Source organism: Mytilus galloprovincialis, chromosome 12, assembly GCF_965363235.1.
Source record: "Mytilus galloprovincialis chromosome 12, xbMytGall1.hap1.1, whole genome shotgun sequence".
Lineage (NCBI taxonomy): Eukaryota > Metazoa > Mollusca > Bivalvia > Mytilida > Mytilidae > Mytilus > Mytilus galloprovincialis.
The window spans coordinates 4,324,751-4,343,974 of record NC_134849.1 but is presented as its reverse complement, the minus strand read 5'-3'; the positions used below and the strand labels follow the sequence as shown (position 1 = coordinate 4,343,974).

The 19,224-nt window shown below is 33.5% G+C and overlaps 1 protein-coding gene and 1 long non-coding RNA gene across 3 annotated transcripts; one reads left to right on the top strand and one right to left on the bottom strand.

The window, feature by feature from the left end:
• Window positions 1–204: 204 nt before the first annotated feature.
• On the bottom strand, window positions 205–7,749 carry LOC143055327 (uncharacterized). The gene is made up of 4 exons (XR_012971993.1): window positions 7,705–7,749; window positions 5,164–5,439; window positions 3,594–3,809; window positions 205–459 (listed from the first exon to the last, which is right to left on the bottom strand). It is a non-coding gene; the product is annotated as an uncharacterized LOC143055327 (long non-coding RNA).
• A 5,211-nt stretch (window positions 7,750–12,960) lies between these two features.
• LOC143054081 (uncharacterized) lies at window positions 12,961–17,196 on the top strand. 2 transcript variants are annotated; one of them, XM_076226964.1, is made up of 4 exons: window positions 12,961–13,205; window positions 13,541–13,668; window positions 15,807–15,967; window positions 16,572–17,196. In XM_076226964.1, the coding sequence occupies exons 1-4, from the start codon at window positions 13,002–13,004 to the stop codon at window positions 17,102–17,104; spliced, it is 1,026 nt and encodes a 341-aa protein (XP_076083079.1). In that variant the 5' UTR covers window positions 12,961–13,001; the 3' UTR covers window positions 17,105–17,196. The 2 variants fall into 2 exon arrangements, with proteins under 2 accessions (XP_076083079.1, XP_076083080.1); XM_076226965.1 differs by having other exon boundaries at window positions 12,963–13,094.
• The last annotated feature ends 2,028 nt before the right edge of the window (window positions 17,197–19,224 follow it).

The window sequence follows — 19,224 nt, the reverse complement described above, 5'->3', positions numbered from 1 at the left end:
TGAAATTTAAATGCTACCATTGTGTGTAACTTAGAATTATGACATCCCTAAAAAATGAAAAAGAACAATTTAAGACAAGCGTTAAGCTTTTTAAGTTTAGTCTTATCTTCAAATCAATTTGGTGTTACGTCGTTTAAAAATACAATCAGCATAAAATACAATTGATAAATGTATTTTGCCTAAGATTATTCTACTTACAGTTTACGAGTACGTTAACCCTGACATATAACCAGTTTGGTTTACTCTTACATACAAACTCCCTGGAGTAGTCTTGTCTATCCGGTTCGAAAAAGAAAGTCACCATGTTACGCGTGTTATTTTCTGCCAATGTGACTAAGTTTTCTTCTATTGACATCTTCTCCACGTCGTAGCCTGTTATACAAGCGCAGGATATACCAAATGTGTTTCCTTCTTGTACATATATGATATTGTCATCGTTCTGCTCGAGAAATTGTATTGCTAAAAATTTCAAGAATTAACAATGATACTGTTAATGTTATCAAAATGTAAACGCCTTCTGTTTTATCCTTGCCCTTTCCAGAAGAACGAATCCAAAAAGTGTGTTTTGACCCAATAACTGGTTTCTTTTGCAATAGTTATTTAAAATGATAAACCACGAAGATTCTGATAAAAAAAACCACTTTACATTTAAAGGACAGAGAGCGAACATGAAATAATAATAGCTTCGAGTACGTTTAGTTTGTTGTTTTATCACTTAGATGAAAAATGGTAAATTCATATGAAATACCATATCAATCCTCAACCATTGTAATATGCGGAAGGAGAAATAACTGATTCTCATTTTTATGGACAGACTCATAGATGTTGTTGTCCATTCGTGTTTGAGCTTTTTATTTTGCCATTTGATTAGGACTTTCTGTTTTAGATTTTTTTCCAGTTCAGTATTGTTGTAATTTTACCTTTTATATACACTTATATATGTATCGGTTTGCGTATGATTCAATTAAGAATAATGAAATTATCAAAAGCAGAATGCCTTATTAATGTTTACTATCACCAGCCCAGTAGTCAACACTTCGGTGTTGACATGAATATCAATTATATGGTCATTTTTATAAATTTTCTGTTTACAAAACTTTGAATTATTCGAAAAACTAAGGATTTTCTTACCCCAGGAGTAGATTACCTTAGCCGTATTTGGCACAACTTTTTGGAATTTTGGGTCCTCAATGCTCTTCAACTTTGTATTTGTTTGGCTTTTTAACTATTTTGATCTGAGCGTCACTGATGAGTCTTATGTAGACGAAACGCGCGTCTGGCGTATAAAATTATAATCCTGGTACTTTTGATAACTATTTACACCACTGGGTGGATGCCACTGCTGGTGGACGTTTCGTCCCCGAGGGTATCACCAGCCCAGTAGTCAACACTTCGGTGTTGACATGAATATCAATTATATGGTCATTTTTATAAATTTTCTGTTTACAAAACTTTGAATTATTCGAAAAACTAAGGATTTTCTTACCCCAGGAGTAGATTACCTTAGCCGTATTTGGCACAACTTTTTGGAATTTTGGGTCCTCAATGCTCTTCAACTTTGTATTTGTTTGGCTTTTTAACTATTTTGATCTGAGCGTCACTGATGAGTCTTATGTAGACGAAACGCGCGTCTGGCGTATAAAATTATAATCCTGGTACTTTTGATAACTATTTACACCACTGGGTGGATGCCACTGCTGGTGGACGTTTCGTCCCCGAGGGTATCACCAGCCCAGTAGTCAACACTTCGGTGTTGACATGAATATCAATTATATGGTCATTTTTATAAATTTTCTGTTTACAAAACTTTGAATTATTCGAAAAAATAAGGATTTTCTTACCCCAGGAGTAGATTACCTTAGCCGTATTTGGCACAACTTTTTGGAATTTTGGGTCCTCAATGCTCTTCAACTTTGTATTTGTTTGGCTTTTTAACTATTTTGATCTGAGCGTCACTGATGAGTCTTATGTAGACGAAACGCGCGTCTGGCGTATAAAATTATAATCCTGGTACTTTTGATAACTATTTACACCACTGGGTGGATGCCACTGCTGGTGGACGTTTCGTCCCCGAGGGTATCACCAGCCCAGTAGTCAACACTTCGGTGTTGACATGAATATCAATTATATGGTCATTTTTATAAATTTTCTGTTTACAAAACTTTGAATTATTCGAAAAACTAAGGATTTTCTTACCCCAGGAGTAGATTACCTTAGCCGTATTTGGCACAACTTTTTGGAATTTTGGGTCCTCAATGCTCTTCAACTTTGTATTTGTTTGGCTTTTTAACTATTTTGATCTGAGCGTCACTGATGAGTCTTATGTAGACGAAACGCGCGTCTGGCGTATAAAATTATAATCCTGGTACTTTTGATAACTATTTACACCACTGGGTGGATGCCACTGCTGGTGGACGTTTCGTCCCCGAGGGTATCACCAGCCCAGTAGTCAACACTTCGGTGTTGACATGAATATCAATTATATGGTCATTTTTATAAATTTTCTGTTTACAAAACTTTGAATTATTCGAAAAACTAAGGATTTTCTTACCCCAGGAGTAGATTACCTTAGCCGTATTTGGCACAACTTTTTGGAATTTTGGGTCCTCAATGCTCTTCAACTTTGTATTTGTTTGGCTTTTTAACTATTTTGATCTGAGCGTCACTGATGAGTCTTATGTAGACGAAACGCGCGTCTGGCGTATAAAATTATAATCCTGGTACTTTTGATAACTATTTACTCTGAAATATATAATATTTTACAAAAACAGTTCTCTGTTTTTGAAATTTCTGTAAACATTTGAAATTCAAGGTTTTAGACATTGATAATTTGATATTCAGATCAGTAAATCACGTGGAAATTCTCCGTTTTAGAATCTAATGCATTCTGGGTATTATTTCGAAAAGAGTACACCAAAAATATTGTGATTGGTTTAAAACTTGATAAACAATAAAAAATCAAGCAATGACGTAACATTATTTTCATTTTGGGGAATGAACAATGAGATTACCCATAATCCCTTAGATTATGAAAAGGCGAATTATACGTCTTCATTTAGCGATGTGTAAGTAGTGCTCAACTGTTGTAAAAAGGGTCAAATATGTCATTTAGACAATGTTTTACGCCCAGGTACGGGACATTATGGAGATACAGAAGATAAGAAAAGATCTTTAAAGGAAAGTTTCGTATATCTTGAGATGCCATCGAATGTAACCTATCTATCACCAGGTTAGTGCTTACATGAGAACATAGGAGTCGCCAACTGTAGAACAATTAGATCTGATAACAGATATGAAGTACTAAATATTAACCCCCGGTTTTTTGTAGGGTTTGAGACGCTCAGTCTTTAGTAATTGTCTATGATGTGATTTGTAACTATTGTTTTGAGTTTTTTGAGGGGTGTTTTGTTTGTTGTTTTTTTTTTTTATTCTATCGTGAGCTATTTTTTTACTTACTAGGATTTATAAGATCTTTTTGGTATGTTTTCTTCTCTTTCAAAAACGGCACAGATTGAAAAACATTTTGTATAAGTTTCCTTATTTTGTTAAATAACTATAATACTGCAGTTGTCGTTATTAGCAACATTACTTACGGGCAACCCTGAACTCGATGGGGACATTTACAGAGCATGTATAATTGCCGAGATCTTTTGATGAAGCATTTATTATCCTCAGTTGAAATTGATAATAATTGACAACGGAAGGATGTTCATATTCCTTTGACCAGAGAGATACATTAAATGTAAACGTCAGATCTATTGTTGACCCGTCCATTCTATAAATATCGTCATCTGTCGTGAGTAGTGTGTCTGAAAATGAATATCAATGATTAATATAAACAGAGTTCCAAATTTTGAAGTTTAAATCATCCCTTCGTAAATTTTATGGACGCCATCCCGAGTTTGTTAAGCGTCCTAGGATATGTTCCTTGTGTCGTAACTGCAGTACCCTTCCCTTTTCACGATTGTGATCTACCGAATTAAACTTTTTACCGGATTTGTAATAACATATTTGTGTGTGGTTCGTGTTGCTTAGTCTTTTGTTTTTAGTTTTCTATGTTTTGTCTGCTATATTATTTGTCCGTGTGTCTGTTTATTAGCCATGGTGTTGTCAGTTTAATTTCAATTTATGAGTTTGACTGTCCCTCTGGTATCTTTCGTCCCTCTTTTAGAGTTTGTAGAGGAGAATTCACTTACTTGCATTTTATCATTGTTAAGTGGTCTATTTACTTATTTGACAACAAGCGAAATGTCTTTGAAGAACATGAACAGTTTGCAACTGTCTAAAGAATGTCTATATATATATATATATATATATATATAAATGTCTAAGAATATAACTAAAACACACTAATTGATACATTAAAAAGTTCTATTAGATGTTAAATAGAAATACGCAATATTTCGCTAAACAAATTAGCTTCATCAGGCGTGTGCATCTCTCAAGGTGAAATCGGATGCATGACAAAAAAATATTTTTGTAGCTTAATCTATACAAGATTTGAGGGATGGGTGTAACATATTAATTCGGTCATAAAATATGTTTGTAGCTACAACTACATGAAGTTGGAATAAAAGTTTAACACATTTATAGATGTTCGATTAATTGTATGAATTTTTATAAATTAATCTGTATGATTTCAAGATAGCTATGGTTTTGATTTGATTTGAAATCTTTTTTCGTCTCTCTCATTGAGTCCATCAGGTTCAAGAGTTCGTAACTGGTGCATCCAAAATCTCTCTCTTTTTTGTCTTCCTTGTGTATCCCAATTTTGATTTTTCTCAATGATTTGAAATGTGATGTTTTCAAAATCATGTCCTGCTCTTAAAAGGTGTCTTGTAATTGGGCAGTTCCTTTCTTTTGTATAAAATGACCGATGGTATATATATATATATATATATACTAGGCTTTATTCGTTTTGTCATACTTGATATCAGATTTCTATATAAAAAAAACAAACTTTTTTTACGGTTAATTTTGTTTTTGGTATAGTAAGAAGCAATACTTTTTATCAATAGATATCAAAAGATGTGGTGATGTGGTATGAGTGCCAATGAGACAATTCTCAATCACAGTCACAATTTATAAAAGTAAACCATTATAGGTCAAAGTATTTTTTTATATGTTTACCATAATACCTTTTCAACTATAACGGCGTCTTACCATTGTGAATAAGTTTTCTCGTTTGATAATCTGTTAACGTTAGGTAAAAACTTCCTAGTTGATGTGGTGCCTGAATAGTCATTGTTGTTATATCACTTGTAATGAATTGATATTTCCCAAGTGTATCTACTACTTCACTTTCTGCATTTGTATCTGAGGCATTGAATTTACATTCGATAGATTGCTTTGAGTCACTGATATTAATTTGGAAGTATGATCCTGGTGTGGTATACACTAGTCTTCTCCAACCTTTTCTTCCTGGAAGGCACAGTCCACCTGTAATAATTGCAGAAATAACTAATTACATTTCATACACAAGATAAACCTGGCATGCTACTTCTGGATTATTTATTTTCCAATTACTATGCTTATTACATGTAACAGCTGATTAACCGACTTGTATGTAAATGAACTTTTGAACACGAATGTGTCCCTGTACACGGATTCCCCATTCGCACTATCATTTTCTATGTTCTGTGGACCGTTAAATTTGGTAAAAACTCTAATTTGGCATTAACATTAGAAAGATCATATCATAGGGAACTTATGACATATTTGTTTTTCGTTCATTTTTTACATAAATAAGGCCGTTAGTTTTCTCGTTTGAATCGTTTTACATTGTCTTATCGGGGCCTTTTATAGCTCACTATGTGGTATGGGCTTTGCTCATTTTTGAATGCCGTACGGTGAGCTATAGTTGTTAATGTCTGTGTCATTTTAGTCTTTTGCGGATAGTTGTCTCATTGGCAATCATACCACATCTTCTTTTTTATATGTGTACTAAGTTTCAAGTTGTTTGGACTTCAATTTCATCAAAAACTACCTTCACCAAAAGCTTAAGCCCGAAGCAGGACAGACAAATGGACGGACGAACGAACGAACTAACAAACGATCGAACGAACGAACAGACGCTCAGAGCAGAAAACACTATCGTAGGTGTGGCATAAAAACAGAGTAGAGCATCAAATAAATCTTAAATATGAATAGGCAAACAAAATAGTATTATAATCATCACTGCTGTTGACAATTGTCCATCCCTCATCGAAACACAAACCTGGTGGTCAGTACGGCAGAACTCGATTTGTTGTCATCGAAACACAAACCTGGCGGTCAGTACGGCAGAACTCGATTGGTTGTCATCGAAACACAAACCTGGTGGTCAGTACGGCAGAACTCGATTTGTTGTCATCGAAACACAAACCTGGTTGTCAGTACGGCAGAACTCGATTTGTTGTCATCGAAACACAAACCTGGTAGTCAGTACGGCAGAACTCGATTTGTTGTCATCGAAACACAAACCTGGTGGTCAGTACGGCAGAACTCGATTTGTTGTCATCGAAACACAAACCTGGTAGTCAGTACGGCAGAACTCGATTTGTTGTCATCGAAACACAAACCTGGTGGTCAGTACGGCAGAACTCGATTGGTTGTCATCGAAACACAAACCTGGTAGTCAGTACGGCAGAACTCGATTTGTTGTCATCGAAACACAAACCTGGTAGTCAGTACGGCAGAACTCGATTGGTTGTCATCGAAACACAAACCTGGTGGTCAGTACGGCAGAACTCGATTTGTTGTCATCGAAACACAAACCTGGTGGTCAGTACGGCAGAACTCGATTTGTTGGAATTAAAATCATGTTTGGACATTGTCTTTGTTTTTTTACTTTTAACTTTTATTTGAGCGTCATTGGTGACTCTTTTTTAACAAAACTCTCGTCTGAGGTACAGAGTTTTAATACAGATGTTTTTGACGATTTGATTCATAAACTTCTTTATAATTGTTCTTTTACTAACGTAGTAACCAATTCGTTTATACATGTGTGGCTGTTCTGATACGTGCACTTTTCTTATCTTTTTATCATTTTAGTACAACTGCAGGCATGTCATACTTAATTATCAAAACGATTCCTGATTGTTATTTAAGTCTTGGATGCATGAAACTCTTAGTTGTTGTTGGCTTTGAATTAGTTGACATAAGTACGTCTGTTTGTCGTGGGGATACATAAGTTCTCTGTCACGTCCACTCTGTATACATGTATGTATGTGTTTGATGTATTTCTGTTTTGTATCATTTGAATGAGTAAAGCCTTTTTCAACTGCTTGTATTTGTAATGTTGTAAAATAACACCACGGTCCTAGGTTTGTGAGGGTTGACACCTTCAAACTAGTTTAATCCCACCACATTCTGAGTGTATCAGGAATATGTATTTTAGTTGTTGTCGTCTGTTGCTACATTGTATATATATTATAAAAAAAAATCGTGCATCATGTTGTACATAAATCCGGTTGCTTGACTTACATTTGTTATTTCGGGGCCTTTTTTTACCTGAAATGTGTTAAACTTATTAGTGAAAGACATACGATGACCTTTAGTTGTGAATTTCTGTGACAAATTGTCTCTTTCGCAATCATACCACATATTTTGACTTTTATAATATATTGAATGGATTTAGTAGGTTCACACTTTAGGAGAAATCAAAAGAATTATGGAACACAGTCAGTGCTCATAATATGATATTGTAATTCAATTTTAACTTACCATTCAAAAATATGAATAAAATAAGAAATATCTCTTGTGTACCCTGAAAAAAAACAAAGTTTAACGAAGAATTGTAACGATAATCAATTCTACAGAAACATAAATCATTATTTTTAAAACGTGTCTTAGATAAATATTGGTTGCTTTGGTTACTCATTATTGACCCTCATTATTGACCCTCATTATTGTCTGTTTTTTTAATTATAACATAAGTGTTTGATGCATTTTAGAATTAATCAGATATAAATTAAAGAAATAACAAAACATATAATTATGGCCGTACTAATATACATGTATATGCGTGAAACCGATTTCAAAATAAGTTTTTTCGACTTATTTTTGTAAGTAAAGTATCCAGAAAAAACAACTACGGAGTTTGGATATTTAAATAAGTGGAAGATCATACATAGGGTTTGTTTGAAAATGTAAGAAAGAAATTGAATATTTGGGATTACATTCTTCTTATTTAAAAACTAATAAGCAAGTTGTTCAACAACATGAAATTACATGAAATAGAATAAAATAAAATAAAATAATATAGAATAATAGACGGATCATAATAATAAAGTCAAAACTCACCATTTTCATTCAGAAATCAATAAGAAATAAAGTTTTTTTCATTTTCGGCTTTCATTTTGTGCTGAAAATAGTAATTATCAAAAACAAATTAAATATTCATTTTAAAGAAAAGTGTTATATAAAGGTGTGAATAACAATGCAAGCCAGTTCAGTTCAGTTTCTTGTATATTCCTCCATTAATTGTGGAGCACTATCCAAAGGGTATAGTTAAAGCCATATATTATACAATCTGACCCACTCAGATGATGTAAGAAGATAGACTTTGTATAACCGACTATACGATTCAGATTTTTCTCATTGTTGAAGGCCGTACGGTTACCTATAATTGCTTACATCCACTTGATCTGAACTTAGGTTGAAAGTTAATTCATTTGCAATCATTTTTCAATTTTGTGGCTGGAGTTTACAGAAATGTGAAAATGGGCAACAATTAAAACAGAAAAGAGAATAACGAGTAGCTAACATGAAGCTCCTCTTAGGAATAAAGCGGAATAAACTTTGTAGCGAAATTTATGACGATTAGAGAAAAATGGACAAATAAATCAAAGAATGGAGAATTGATTGATTGTTGGTTGCTTAACGTCCAGTGGTAAATTTTTCATGCATATTCAGGACGAGAACAAGTTCACAATAAATACAAAGAATGGAGAAATGAAGAAGCCTATTAAAAAAAATAGACACTATATAGCATAAGGGTTGTAACATCGTTTGATCGTGCGCCAATTTTTTAGAATGAGGCGTTCCAACGCTTTATAAACAATGTACTTCGGTCAACACTTTGACACTCAAAACAAATTTACAAAAAGAAGCATTCAATTCTTAACAACTGACATAAAACAGTTTTATTGTTCTTCTGCAAGTTTACGATTTTATGTTTTATAGTTAGTTGATAGTTGTTAGGTATTACAACCCCGCATACAATATTTGTTAAATTCATATATCACCATTTTAAATCTTTAATTGTGATATCATCAGCTTTGACCTTTTATGTCGCATTGCTAACAAAACTTACCTATATGTACCTTGTGTGTATCCATTCACTGCATGCGTCTGTCCATTTATGGAACCTGTACGAGAACTCCTGTACACATCACCGTAGAATTATTGTTTCATTATATTTTACAATAAAGGAATTATCAAAACGTTTAATATCATGAAGCTCTTGATACTGACATGATTTCATTGGTTAATTAAATTGCTGTTCAATTTATCAAGTATAACGCGTGCTAACAAAGCTGTTGTATTCAATACGGAAATAAAATATGATATTTGGTGTTCTTCACTTATTTTGACAACAGAGACATAATATGTTTCTCCGTTTACACCCAATCCTGTCCTTTTCTCCTAGTGAATAGAAAACAGAAGATGTTTTATGAGTGTCAATGAGACAACTCTCCATCCAAGTCACAATTTGTAAAAGTAAATCCATTATAGGTCAAAGCACGGTCTTCAACACGGAGCACATCACACCGAACAGCAAGCCAAAAAGGCCCCCTAAAATGACTAGTGGGAAACCATTCAGACGGGAACACCGACGTTCTAAGCTATATAGAAAACGAGAAACAAGACACACTTATGAACCTCACCAACGAATCAAAACTACTGAACATCATATTTCTGACTTAGGACAAATGCAGCCGTTTTAAACGTTTTAATAGGTACAGTATCAACCTTCACCCTTATCTAAACAATAGTGTAACATCACAACATAGAAAGACACACTGTGTTCAATTTTCGTCGAATACGACTTATCACTCTATTTTTTGTTGCCTGTGCAACGTTTACACGACAAGTCACCCTAAAAGAGCAGAAATAGCCTACGCTTCTACAGCACGTGAGATGATTAAATTGACGTTTGCCTTTTTGATGAAAAAAAAAGGTAAGCTGCAGGCAGATTGCTTCATATTATGTTTGATTTGTTTAGATCGTGTTGGTCCCTTCTATATTGGAAGTCAAAGATAGATGTACTTAATAGGTGAAATTTTTTTCAAAATCTAGAATTTAAAACTGATACTTTAAGTCCCAGGAGCATAAGTTATTAGAGCAGCAAAATAAGATAAAAGACATGCAATGAAGCTCCTTTTCAAGATATGTAACATTTTTAAAAAATGCCGGGAAAAGTCTGACTCAGACTTGTACCTTATATTTGCATTTCGTATTATTTATGTTTCATATCAACAGAAAAGAAATCTAGAATCTGCTCATTTTTTTTTTTTTTTTTTTTTTTTTTTTTTTTTTTTTTTTTTTGTGAATGACCTTTTATGAGCTATTGGAGTCTTATATGAAAAAAAAGAATGGATGTTATGGGGCAAAATACGTTACCTTTAATTGTATGAAAAAAACAATGAGTCCGAACATCTGATAAAAATTAATAAAACTTGACCTACATGTAAGTTCATCCTTTAGAATACGTACGTGGTACACATCGTTGATATAAGTGATGAAAGTTTTATTCATCAAAAACTTTATCGACCTTTCAAGTTCATTATCATATACTTATTTAATTGTTCCATTGAAATACGGACATCCTTGGTTTTTTTTTTCAAGAACACTTCATTTTTTCAATGACAGCTATTAATTTTGATAAGTGTCGAACATTATTGTTTAAATCAAAATCACTTAAAAACTCAGTTTCATTTCATATTTCAGCAACAAAAAAATAATTGAATATACTTATCCCTACATAAGGTGGGTTAATTGCGGAACTACTTTTCATAAATGATAATGGATAGGATTCAAAGCTGTTCAACCATCAATTAATTCAATATATAGAAACAGAGGCGGATTTAGAGGGGGGCCCAGGGGACCCGGGCCCCCCTTTTTGGGAAAAAAATTGGTTGCCTATATAGGAAATCACTGATGCGTGACTGGAGTGGACCCCTCTTAGGTCAGTCAGTACAGAAACCAGTTTGGGTATACATATCAATTTATAACCTATAAAACTCAGTGGCGAATCCAGAAATATTCATGAGAGGGGCGCTCTTAATTCAGCCATGTTTCAGTGATTCCCTATACTAATCAACCCCTGCTCCCCTCCTAAATCAGCCTCTGTAAACCTTTCTCAGTGGCGGATCCAGAAATTTTCATAAGTGGGGTACATGAATATAAAATATGAGATTTCAACTAAATATCAGATTTATACAAAGAAATATCAGTTTAGATTTTAAATAAGGTAATTCCGAGATTGTCCATTTCACCGGTGTTGATTTTTATTGTATACACGGATTCGTCTAACTGAGACAAAGTAAGTAAATAAATTTATATAACAGTTATATTTGAGTAGGCATGGTTTATAAAACAATGTCATATTATTAGATCAATCGAACTTTTCATCGATATTCAAGGTATAAGTATGCATACAATTTACAGATACACAATAATAACATGCATGCAATATATTAAATACACCTGAAACATGTGAAATGGAGCATGGAAATATACTGAACAACGTAAAGAAAACAGAACTTCTTCTAAAGTGCAGTAAGTAAGTAAGTAAAACTTTATTTGGATTCGGCTGCGGGCATATTGACAAACAATACAAACATAAGCTCTGATGAGCTTTTCACCTAATATATAAACATATGCAATAACAAATAAAACAAGGCATGCAGCATGCAAAATAAATTATAAAAAGCAGCACCAAAAATTAACTCTAAGAGAATAACATATCCATGTATCTTGCAAAATACCAAAACATATATATGAAGCACTATTTTTTTTTAAATTTGCAGTTAATTTTTTTTTTTTTTTTTTTATACCTAGTCAGTAGACAGTTTTTAACATCCTACAACAATTACTGGTTTCTTTTAAGAAATTTACAAAGGTATATAACGTTTCAAACATATTCACACATTACAGAGGTTATCAAGTTAGTCTTTTCCAGTTTTGTCAGGAAAGTATAGTAACGTTAGATATACTGCTCCCAGTTTTTATACATAAACTTGAGAATGAAAATGGGGAATAGGTCAAAGAGACAACAACCCGACATAAGAGCAGCCAACAATGTATAGTATGTCAGCAAACACTGAGAGCATATATTGCTGCTACAATGCAATGATAAAAGATATATATCTTGAGCTGCATATGTACACCAGTAATAATTTTAACCTCATTAATCTAAAGGGAATTTTATAAGTTAAATTTATGTTTTAGAATCATCCTTCATGCTTAGTTTGGAATTAGGTCTAAATAAAGACATGTTTGTAACACAATAGACAACTTTCGAGTTCGATGCATTTCCGTCAAAAACTCTGGTTTTTGTGAACATTCGTCCGTTTAGGGGCATCGCCACTTCCATTCCAATGTTGAGCGAGTGGTTGGAAAATTATAATACTATATTGCACGATTTATTCTGAAAACTAAATTCTCATAATTGACAATCAGCACTGCTGTGATTAGGGAATTGGGCTTAAGTACCTACGAAACAAAAATTATTTCTAGTTTATCCTGCACAATGACGATCACTTAGACGTTTAATGAACGTTGATAGTGCAGGGATACAGGCGACCCCTTCTATCTGGTAAATGACGTCACAAAAGCGCGCCTAATTGACGAGTTTTTTTTTCGGTGACGGATGAACTCGAAAGTGGTCTATTGTCAAATGACAAATAAAATAGGGAATTTATAGCAAAGCATCTTGTCACTGGAGTTAACTGATTCTGTACACACCTAAGATTGATATGTAGATATTTTATATAGATAAAAAAAGAAAATTGATCATGAGTTCGGAAAAGTTTCTGCACGCCAGTGACCAAGCCGCCAGCTATCTTGCCAGCCAGGTTGGTCCAGATGGTGTTTTATTGGACCAAAATGTAAGTGGTGACCTGTGTTCTCAATACAAACTTGTCACACTTTTGCTCATCAGTGGACATAGCGTAGAAGGTCAAAGGTTAATGGAGAGGATAAAGAGAGATTTTCTTCAGGTACTTATGATACAAATGGCCAATGATTACCTCCTGGAACAGTGTGAGATTCTGAATGATGAAACCCAGGAAACAATCAGGAGACAATGAACTATATATATTAAGGACCAACTCATTTCAGCAAGGAATTGCATTTAAATTATATTTCATACATATCAAAATATATTGAAAACCAATGAAAATAAACAGTCATTTTGTAGTGATATGCAATGTAATACAGAAGTAAAATACCTGTTGACTGTCTACAATGCCCAAAAACATTGTTTTGAAATGTTTCTATATCTATATAATAAAAGTCATGACCTAATCTATGACATTGATATTTTTGTTCACAGACAGATGGTGATTTTGTATCATTTCCTGAAAAGTCGGGGAGAGAAAGAAAGAGTTCATCGTTTCCAATGTCACACTTCTGGATTTACATGAATAACTGGATAGCAATGGGAGCACATAGATCTGGCAGGTAAGCATTGATGCATAGGTGTCTATCAGACAATATGCCAATAAATTGTTTTTCAGCAACCAACTTACTTTAAACCTTACGCTTGGGTTGATATAACAAAGAATTCGAAGATGTGGTATGATTGCCAATGAGACAATTCTCCACAAGAGACAAAATGACACAGAAATTAACAACTATAGGTCACCGTATTGAATTTGGTTTTATATTTATGGACATATACATATAATAAGTGATGTGCGTCTGTCCTGACATCAGGAAATCATCATGTTCATCAACATTTCAAGAATCCACACTTCAGATTTAAAATTATCTGTACCAAGCCTCATTGATTAAAGCACTATAGGAGTGAGGAAGTGCTATTAAATTTAATGTCACTTAGTCTTAGTTAAAGGTCACATCAGCAATTTTCAATTTTGTAAGGTTTGGGTTTCAGGTTTTTGTTCTGTTCAGATTTTACAACTTGGTATTAAAACTCAGATCTGTCCACTGCTTTGATGCATGACAACGTATTTTATGTAAAGAAGTAAATTTATGATTACTTGGTCAAAGGTCAAAGTCACATCATAACTGAACAAAATAATTGATTTGCTGAATTTCTTGCAATCGTTTCTTTGTATCTGTTTTAGTGGAGCTTATTAGGGGACGACCATTTGATATTCTGGCGGGGGGGGGGGGGGGGACAGGAGGATTTTGAAAATAAATAACTCAGCCTTGATAATCACAAAAATAAATGGTTTGTTCTGTAGTAGTTTGAAAATAAATTACATGACTTGCAATGTATTGAAAATAAATAACTCAGCAGGTATAATCGAAAGTATGAGATGGCACCAGATTCTTCATAAATTCATCTTTTTCCCCAAAAAATCGGGAAACACTTCCCAATTTTTTTAATAATAAAAGTATAAATATTATTTAGATATACATGAAATGTCTGAAAATTGGTTTCATTTAACTTGAGGTATATTGTTTCAGGAAACCTTACCTCACTTTTATTTTAACAGGGCCGTAACTACATTGAGGCAAAATGCCTCATGTAGGAAATTTCAAAACCAAACACTTATCTCCATATCAAATTGTGTTCACGGCGAGTGCCTTTAAGAAGCAAGTTCTGTTTTCCCTCAGACGTAGCCCTGAATTTTTGGGATCAATGTTTCTTATTTATGCGTCTTTTGTTTATTGATTCCCATTCTGTATTCTGTGAGTGTTGCATTCATTTTGTAATCGAGTAATTTTGTTATGAATTTGATCATGAGTTTAACAACCACACTATGTGAATTCCATTTTTGTTTTATCATGCACATTGGTCTTTTGGTGTTGTCCCTAGAAACTTGAATTTATACATTTTGCTTTGAGACCAAAATATTGTCAAAAAATTATTAAAACAAAACTTGCATTTTCAGATTAAGAAAGTGTCTTCGGAACACGCAGAAAGCATGATTTTGCATCATTTGCTCTATAGCTTCTTGGGCCTTTAGTGGCTCAAAAACCCTTTAAAAAAATTTGCCTCGTTCAGCTCGGCGATATATGTTTGCCGATACTTTTAAAACAGTCTAGCTACATGTACAACCAAACTTTAATACTATGAATGTATGCAATACATGTGTACATTTAGATATGCAGTTGGGAATATAAAAGATTCATTTCTGCCCAGGATGATGATTAATTCTAATTAAACATGTTAAATGGTACATAATGACTTGACTATACATGTATTATTTATAATACACAAATCATTTAAAAATTGTATGTTTTTCAATTATCATAAATATAGTTGTGAAAATGAATAATCAGTCCCTTGGTTTAATGAAAATGAAAAATCTTGCTTCAATAGTGCAGAACATGAATAATCTGTCCTCTTAGTTTACAAAAATAAATAACCGATCAAAAACAAATCCTCCTCCCCCCCCCCCCAGAATATCAAATGGTCGCCCCATTAGTCTTCTTCAACATAATACTGGCTTACCCCCTCCTACATACATTGTATGTACCATTAAAAAAAACCTGAAAAATAATTCGTCTTCGACATGATAAAGATTGAACTTACATGTAGCTAAAGCACCAATACCTTAAGTATTTTTTGCTGGCACTATTAAATCAAATTGTATAATACAATGAACTGCTTTTTTTTCTCCTTTCAGATTTGACATTTCAGTACCTGCATACAATTTTTCCAAGTCTTTCTATAACACAGAATTGAAAGCAGTCTGTGTCACAGAAAAGTTTACAGAGATTACAGAGGAATCTACTATGGACTGTCTGTCTACATCACATTTTGGTCTACTTTCACTTTATATGGGAGGTAAGATCAGGTTATAAATAATAATAATTCTAAGACTCAGTTTAAACCTTTATCTATATTCATCTTTTAAAAGTTAATACAAGTATTGTATTTAATCACTGTGAGTTATAGTTAACAGGATAAGACCATGCAGGGATCCAGTAATCATGATAACATGTGACATCTTAAATCTGAGCTTGGCTACTTATTTTTTTCCCAAACATATCCGCTTGATCATATATAGCATTAGGCTACCAAAGATACAGGAGGAGCTACTAATTGAAAATTTAGATTCCACCTCTTGGTTAGAAATAAAACAAAATGAAAAGAGACAGAGATTTAAATCTAAAAGATTAAGAAAGATGGGCAAACACCTTTGATTAATACAAATACCAACAACAGCCACCCACATACCTACAAAGGAAAGTTTGAAGATAAGCCCGGATTTCAAACCAAGCTTCAGAAAACTGGTGATGAAAACATGTGTTCATGTCACCCACTACAGATACTTGTTAAAGTTCAAATATCAAATCCATACATTTCCTATGTCATAATTCCTAATGTTTTTACATCACAGTAACATATCTTTCTGAATCAATTAACTAACTTAAAATTTATATTTCAGATATAAATACAGCCAAAGAGTGCGGAGAAACATTACTTTATTTTATTAAAGCACAGCCTAACATCGAAAAAGAATTATTGCTACGCATGTCTGCCAAAACTGGTTCCTTGCTCACAGCTAATCCTGACAACATGGAGCCTTTTTATAAGATCAAAAAGGATAGTCCCAATCAACTGTATTTCTTTCTTGGTTACCATAGTATTTTTATGACCAAGTTGTACCAAGCAACACAGGATACACGATTTCTTGCCAGTGCTGTTCAAATCTTAGACTTTGCTTTGACTTGTCACGAAAGCATCTTCTCTTTTAGTTTCAGTCATAAAGTAGCATATGCTGCAGCACTGGTTGCAACCGAAACAAAAGACGACAAATATAAACAAATGGCTATCAGAATTTGTGAATTTTTACTGTCAATACAAACAGACAATGGGCTGTTTGATAAAGATTTTGAACCAGTTGACAAATACGACCAATCTGCTGAAATAGCTATATGGTTACGGGAAACTGCTAGTGAACTGAGTAAAATAAACTAATTTATTTTGACTTTTTTGGTTTGCAGAAGTCTTTTCTTTACAAGTATGAACTTTTAATTATATTAAAAAGAAATGTCATTCTTATTGTACAATGTATTTGTGTATTTGTACATGCCAAGTTTTGTTGGCTCTGGTACTAGTAATTTAATTGGACAGGTTCAAGTTGAGGGACTTTCAGTTTGATGTTGTGGTCAGTTGGAAAGGGCTTAACTGTTCAGATCAAAACAAGGCCTACACAAAACTAAATAAACATAGGTTTATTTATTCAAAGTTAAGTCTCCATGTTGACCACCACTTTATGGAATCTATATGAGATTTACAGGCTGTGGATTTAGTGTTAACGTTAAACGTTAAACATCACTAACTTCTTCTCATTTTCCTTACAAAAAGCCTATCTTAGCTCTTTCGATTGTAAAACAACATACCGTGCAGTAAAAAAAAAACATTTATGCAGGACCAAAACAAAGAGGACAAAAACTAGTTCACTAAAGTGACCACAGCAGTCTGTTTGGTGATTTGGGTCTCTCGACGTATTAAATTATTTTAAGATGTCTGTGTCATATTTAAGATATTATGATTCAACTTCATTATTTTTTTAGCTCACAAAGTCCCGTAGGGCCAAGTGAGCTTTTCTCATCACTTGGCATCCGTCGTCTGTCGTCCGTAAAATCTTCTCTTCTAAAACTACTTGTCCAAATTTAACCAAACTTGGTCACAATCATCATTGGGATGCCTAGTTTAAACATGTGTTTGATGACCCAGCCAACTTACCAAGATGACTGCCATGGCTTGAAATAGAACATAGGGGTAAACTGTAGGTTTTGGCTTATATCTCTGAAACCAAAGCATTTAGAGCAAATCTAACACGAGGTACAATTAGTTATCAGGTCCGAGACCTCAATTAATTCGTAGTGCATGTCTTTTAGAACATATTAAATGAAAATTAAAAAAATCCCGACTGCACTTTCTCAATGAAATTTTTACAGTGTGTTGTACTACTTTTGGGACAAATTATATCAAAATTATATAAAACTTCATCGGCTCTAACTCAAAATATGGTCAATTTTCTGTTGAGGGTGTCTTGAAATCTTTTGACAGCTTCCAAAGTGCTAATTTTTAACCATTTTCAGCCGGACCAAATCACTACTTTCCTTTAAAATTCTGGACCCAAATTTTTTTACAGTGTAATTTCACCCCCTACTTCCAATTTGAGGCATAAAACATGGAGAAATAAATTTGGAAGGGGTATGAAAATATTGGCAAGTAACCCACTCTCAACACTAGGGACTATATTCGTGAACAACGTAAATCAAGGAACAACGAACAACGAAAATCAAGGGACGACAAGTGTGGTCTCGGACCATCAGGTTAAGATCTATCCGCCCTGAAATTCTCAGATGAGTCTGACAACCTGTTTTTAGGTTGCTGCCCCTGAATTGGAAATTAAAAGGAGATTTTGCCGGGTTTTTTTTTTGTTATTATCTTGAATATAATTATAGATACAGATAAACTGTACAATTAACAAAATTATCTGTTGACCCATTAAGGAATAATTGCCCTTAATAATCAATTTTTAACAATTTGTCTTAAAATTTTTGTAATCTTTTACAAAAATCTTCTCCTCTAAAACTACTACGACAAATTTAACCAAACTTGTCCATAATCATCATAAGGGTATCTAGTTTAAAAAAATGTGTCCGATGACCCTGTCCGTGAACCAAAATGGCCGACATGGCTCAAAATAGAACATAGGTTAAAATACCGTTTTTGACTCATATCTCTGAAATTAAGCATTTAGAGCAAATCTGACAGGATAAAATTGTGCCTTAGTTCAAAATCTATTTGCCCTGAAAATTTTCAGACCAATCAAGCAACCTGTTAATTGGTTGCTGCCCCTGAATTGGTAATTTTAAGAAATTTTTGCAGCTTTTGGTTATTATCTTGAATATTATTATAGATAAAGATAAACTGTGAACAGCAGTAATGTTCAGCAAAGTAAGACCTACATATAAGTCAAAATGATCAAAATGGTCAATTGACCCCTTGAGTAGTTACATGTATAGCCCTTAATAGTCAATTTTTAACAATTTTCATAAATTTTGTGAAATTTTTGTAAATAT

Bases quoted from the DNA above. Each gene is read 5' to 3' on its own strand.
- LOC143054081 (XM_076226964.1), top strand. From the start codon at position 13,002: ATGAGTTCGGAAAAGTTTCTGCACGCCAGTGACCAAGCCGCCAGCTAT. The intron at 13,206-13,540 runs GTACTTATGATA...TTTTGTTCACAG, and splicing joins TAAAGAGAGATTTTCTTCAG to ACAGATGGTGATTTTGTATC. The intron at 15,968-16,571 runs GTAAGATCAGGT...TTTATATTTCAG, and splicing joins ACTTTCACTTTATATGGGAG to ATATAAATACAGCCAAAGAG.